Raw genomic sequence first — 5,000 nt, 5'->3', positions numbered from 1 at the left:
ACACTGCTGTCTTTAAGAACGAATAAAACATATATAATTTTACTATTACTCTCTGACAACGCAGAAATATCTGTATATCTATTTATATATCTACTTATATATACATACATACATACATACATATATATATACATATATACATAGATATAAATATATTATATATATATTCATACATACATACATACATATATATATATATATATATATATATATATATATACATAAACATTTACATATATACATATATATATGTATATATATGTATATATATGTATACATATATATACACATATGCATGTATGTATGTATGTATGTATACATACATACATACATATACATGTGCATTGAATTACTAACCGCAATTCGATTCATCAGAGCCATCCAGGCAGTCAACAAAACAGTCGCAGAAAAAGGCTTCCGGAACACACTGTCCTGAGTCGCACTGTCGCTCTTCAACGTCACAAGTGCTGTTCAAAGACGGACCGACACCTGTCAGACACTCCTAAGGCAACGGCAATAGAAAGAAGCACTGGTTAGTGTTGGTTTACGTGTTAGTTTCTTGATCAGCTATGATATTTTGCGAATGTTGCGCTGATTTCAATATAAAGATCAATACGTAGACACCTTATCTTTTAATGAATTTATTTTGTTGATTGTTTGCCTGTCATTTTATCAAAACGATAGTGTTTCGCTTGTGGCTTTGATACGCAGGTGGAAGAGTTACATAAAATACTTCCCTTGAAGAAACTAAACTAGTAATGAATAACTAGACTTCACTCAAAGAGTTATCCATATATTATCCAAATCGAAAGATAAGAGAGAGGGACGCTCGACTCACAGGAGTCAAGGAGACGTCGTCCATGGCGATATAGCTCTGGTTCCGAATCCCGAGCTCGGCTTCGAACACGAGGCGGAAGGGGTTGTCGGAGGAGATCAGCGCGACCACCTCTTGCCAGCTGGCGTCGTAATTACTGCTCCGCGACACCGCCACCCACTCCCTTCCAGATTTTTCTGTAGTAATGATAGAGGTGTTTGTAACAGGTTTTGGGATTGTTTATATAATTCAAAATGAAAGTTTTGATTGTTGGCATTAGTTTCTTTAGAATGGAGGAATGAAGAAAGTGTATTCAAAAGATAACACATCTATTCAGTGTTTTTGAAGAATAATAACTGCATAAAATATTGCCGTGACCCACCCCGTCATGATATCCGTAACGTCAAATCCTTGCTGACAATCTACCTTCCAATTATTAAAAGATCCCATGAATAAAACCCATACACACAAAAGAAAAGAATGAACAAAATGAATAACCCTCAACAATCGTACCGATCCCAACGCCCCCAAATCATCTCCCACAAACCTTGCACATAAAGCCTCAAAGCCCCGGTGTCCGGCTTGGCCTCGTCATTCGCGTGATCGCTATGCATGTAAAACCAGAACCTGACGAAGCACAGGTCCCGCGACGGAGGGTAGGTCGGGAAGGGAGTGGTGCGCGCGATCTGTCCCGGAGAACCCTGGTCGCCGGACAGGTACAGGTACTGACCTATAAGTGCGAGAATACAGTGTTTATTACTATTAATCAAAAGGTAATTTGTAAGGGTCGTTATCAGGTGGAGTTAATGTACAATTTTCTCAGTTCAGTAAAAGTTGTTGCTATTAAATACTAGATCGTGAGACAAAACTGATACGTCAACAATGCGCTTATCTGGACTCTCGGTATTTCGCGAGGTCGTACTTCTCGTGGTCGTACCTTCAGAGCCAAGCGTGTGGTCGTGGAGAGGGCCGTTTGAAGGGTCGTTAGAGCTTTTGGCTTGAGTCCACTGTAGGTCGTCGTCCACTTTTTGTAACCAGGCACAGATCAACATCCAGTCCCCATCGAAGTTGCAGTCTCCCTGCCACGTAAACAAAGGAATTTCATATCCTTAGCTTGGTAGGGTTGAAATAAGATTCCATGTCTCCTATCGGGGGGGGGGGGGTCATAGCATTTGTGCCAGAGTGTTCAGAAGTAAATGAGAATAGTACCCTTTCATGTGAATATATCATATGAATATATATATATATATATATATATATATATATATATATATATATATATATACACACACACACACACACACACACACACACACACACACACACACACACACACACACAAACACACACACACACACTTTTCAGTTAACACACAGAATATCCAGGTCTTGAACAAAGTTCCATAACACACATAAGAGACTTACATTGACCACAGTGCAATTATACTCATCACTCTTGTCGCGGCAGTTGTACTTGGCGTCGCATACGTACTGGCGGGGGATGCACGTGCCGTCAGCGCACGTGAATTCGACGGTCGGGTGACACGACCTCTCGGGGATGCACAGCTCCAGGGTCACGTCGTCGATTGCTATATGGGTCTGGGAAAGTAGGTATATCATAATCAAATGGTAAATAAACATAGAAAGATAGATATAGATATAGATGAAGAGAGAGATATATGTCTGTTTGCGTGTGTTTGTATAATTACAATTGGAAAGAATGTACAAATGAACAGATAAGCAAATAACTACATTCATTAGTTATCACAATACCGTTTAACCACAATATAACATCCAAAACATACAACCACACAATCGCCACGAACTCCAAACTGTACTGCCAAGACATCCGGTAGAACATGAATCCACCTCTGACGACTTTCTGAACGCGCACAGCTGTTCAGTGTTCATGGCCTCACCTTGTCGTCGCCATGCACGGCTTTGAAGTACACGGTGAAGTCCCTCATGCCTCCAATCTTGATGTACTCCTTCCTCCACACCCCAGAGCTGGACATCTCAAGCCATAACATGTCCGCATCATGGCCGTTCGACTGTGGGAATGTTTTTTTTTTTTGATATAGATATTGTGATTATATTTGTTATAGTGTTGTTATCATTATTGTCGTTATTGTCCTATTTCATTAAGATTGTTAGGAATACTATCTTCTTCATAAACATCTCCTTTGACATTATTACTGTTACTATGATAATCAATAGGGGAGGCCTACCTTTGTTATTACTATCAGTACGACTGCTAATTTCATTACGAACTTTGCTATCCTAATGATCATTACCGCCATTATTATTCATTGTCATCATTGCCTTTATTCTTTATCATTTATTACCATCACATTCCTTTATCTATGTTACCGTCATCACTATCATTATCGTTTTCATCACCATTATGAAAGCCCTTATCAGTATTACAACCACCATCATTATGCAGTGGGTTAAAACTGGCCTTCCTCTTACAACAGTTTCCTTCGATTTTTTGTAAACGGCCAAACTCGAGGACTCGGCGCCCGTGGACAGCATGTAGTGCCAGAACACGAGCGTGCATTCCTTGCCCACTTGAGCGAACGTGTGGGACTCCAAGATGGCAACTTGTCCTCTAGTGCCCTTTTTACATGGAAAGCGAAAAGAAGAACAAAATACGTAGCATAATCACATCTGATCTGAATTATATATATTTGAGTGTTATTATTATTATTATTATTTCATCATTATATCATTATCATTATACCTACTACTAGTCACAATTATTATCGTCATCGCAATCATTTGTGTAGCTTTGGTGCAACATTCATGTATGTGATAAAACCGAAGACCTCAACATGCAAAATCATTATGAATGTGCTATTGCTTCATTTGCTTACCTTTTCCTTAGCTGTATAGAGGTCATGCGCATAAGCGTTCTGGGCGTGGTCAACAGGGGGCCCAGGGATAGGGGCAGGGAACCCCCCACGCTGCCAGGGGATGGAGCTCGCCACACTCGAGAACCAGCCACACAGGTCGTCTTCAGTCTCGAAGTCACAGTTCTTTGCTGCCGTGGGGATTGTCGGAACTCTGCTTTAAACTATCCATAGATCACTATATCTATCTATATTAATCTACTTATCAATCTATTTACCTATCTATCTATCTATCTACTTAAACTCAAATTTATGTACGCACAAATAGATATGGAAACTTATTGGTATCAGCATTAGTGTTGGTATCATCATTTTCTTTTATTATCATTACAGTCATTAATCAAAACCCGTAGCATGACCATTGTTATCATCCCAATCATTCATTCTTATCAATCATTGATGAATAAATCCCCCATCAACCGGATTTCACAACCCAGTCCACCAGGAGCAACTCACTGCACTGAAGCTCGTCCGTCCCGTCTCCGCAGTCATCGATGAAGTTGCAAGCGTCTTCGGGATAGTAACAGCGCCCGTTGCCACAGGGCAGCTGGGGGGGCGGGCAGACAGGGGAAGGTGTGGTCAAGTCGCCTTCTCCCGGCAGGTATTGGTCAGGTGCGAGCTCGCATATGGGCGACATTGCGATATCGTCTAGCGAAAGAGTGCCTCGCACATCCGGAGGCGCTACGCCTTCTAAGACCACCTGGGTGTTCGGGAGGATAGAGCGCGTCTGTGCTGTTACCGAAAATGGAATTTGCATGCACACACACACACACACACACACACACACACACACACACACACACACACACACACACACACACACACACACACACACACACACACATATATATATATATATATATATATATATATATAAAATTTGTATATTTTTTCTTTATCTATATTCACATAGCTATATCTCTTTCCTCTGTCTCTCTCCCTTCCTTTCTATCCATTTCCCTCTCCCTCCCCTTTACCCATCTCTCTCTCTCTCTCTTTCTTTCTCTCTCTCTCTCTCTCTCTCTCTCTCTCTCTCTCTCTCTCTCTCTCTCTCTCTCTCTCTCTCTCTCTCTCTCTCTCTCTCTCGCTCCCTCCCTGTCTTTTATCCTTCTGATGCATCCTAATCAGCATTAACTCACTTGAAAATTCCCACTGTGAGCACTGTCTCCGACTGGTATGGTGAATTTAAGCCAAATGCCTTTTGCTGTATTATTCAGTGTTGCTATTAGATGCATGCCATCGGAATAATAAGTCGTGCGTCTGTGAAGGAAGTGA

At 41.0% G+C, this 5,000-nt stretch overlaps 1 protein-coding gene across 1 annotated transcript in view; it reads right to left on the bottom strand.

Annotated features, from left to right (window-relative positions):
• Positions 1 to 5,000, bottom strand: part of LOC122250788 (MAM and LDL-receptor class A domain-containing protein 2) — a 47,203-nt gene that overhangs the window by 2,514 nt on the left and 39,689 nt on the right. The window contains exons 43-52 of the mRNA XM_086539083.1: positions 4,865 to 4,985; positions 4,182 to 4,425; positions 3,690 to 3,856; positions 3,286 to 3,432; positions 2,733 to 2,864; positions 2,239 to 2,412; positions 1,752 to 1,893; positions 1,362 to 1,544; positions 839 to 1,011; positions 358 to 502 (exon numbers count right to left, since the gene is read on the bottom strand). Of these exons, the coding sequence (XP_086395209.1) occupies positions 358 to 502; positions 839 to 1,011; positions 1,362 to 1,544; positions 1,752 to 1,893; positions 2,239 to 2,412; positions 2,733 to 2,864; positions 3,286 to 3,432; positions 3,690 to 3,856; positions 4,182 to 4,425; positions 4,865 to 4,985 (1,628 nt within the window). The remainder of the gene's footprint in view (positions 1 to 357; positions 503 to 838; positions 1,012 to 1,361; positions 1,545 to 1,751; positions 1,894 to 2,238; positions 2,413 to 2,732; positions 2,865 to 3,285; positions 3,433 to 3,689; positions 3,857 to 4,181; positions 4,426 to 4,864; positions 4,986 to 5,000) is intronic.

Source organism: Penaeus japonicus, unplaced genomic scaffold, assembly GCF_977035675.1.
Source record: "Penaeus japonicus unplaced genomic scaffold, GWHDUDI00000001_assembly GWHDUDI00000001, whole genome shotgun sequence".
NCBI lineage: Eukaryota > Metazoa > Arthropoda > Malacostraca > Decapoda > Penaeidae > Penaeus > Penaeus japonicus.
Note: the sequence above shows the minus strand (reverse complement) of the source record. Positions and strands in the feature narration are given on the sequence as shown.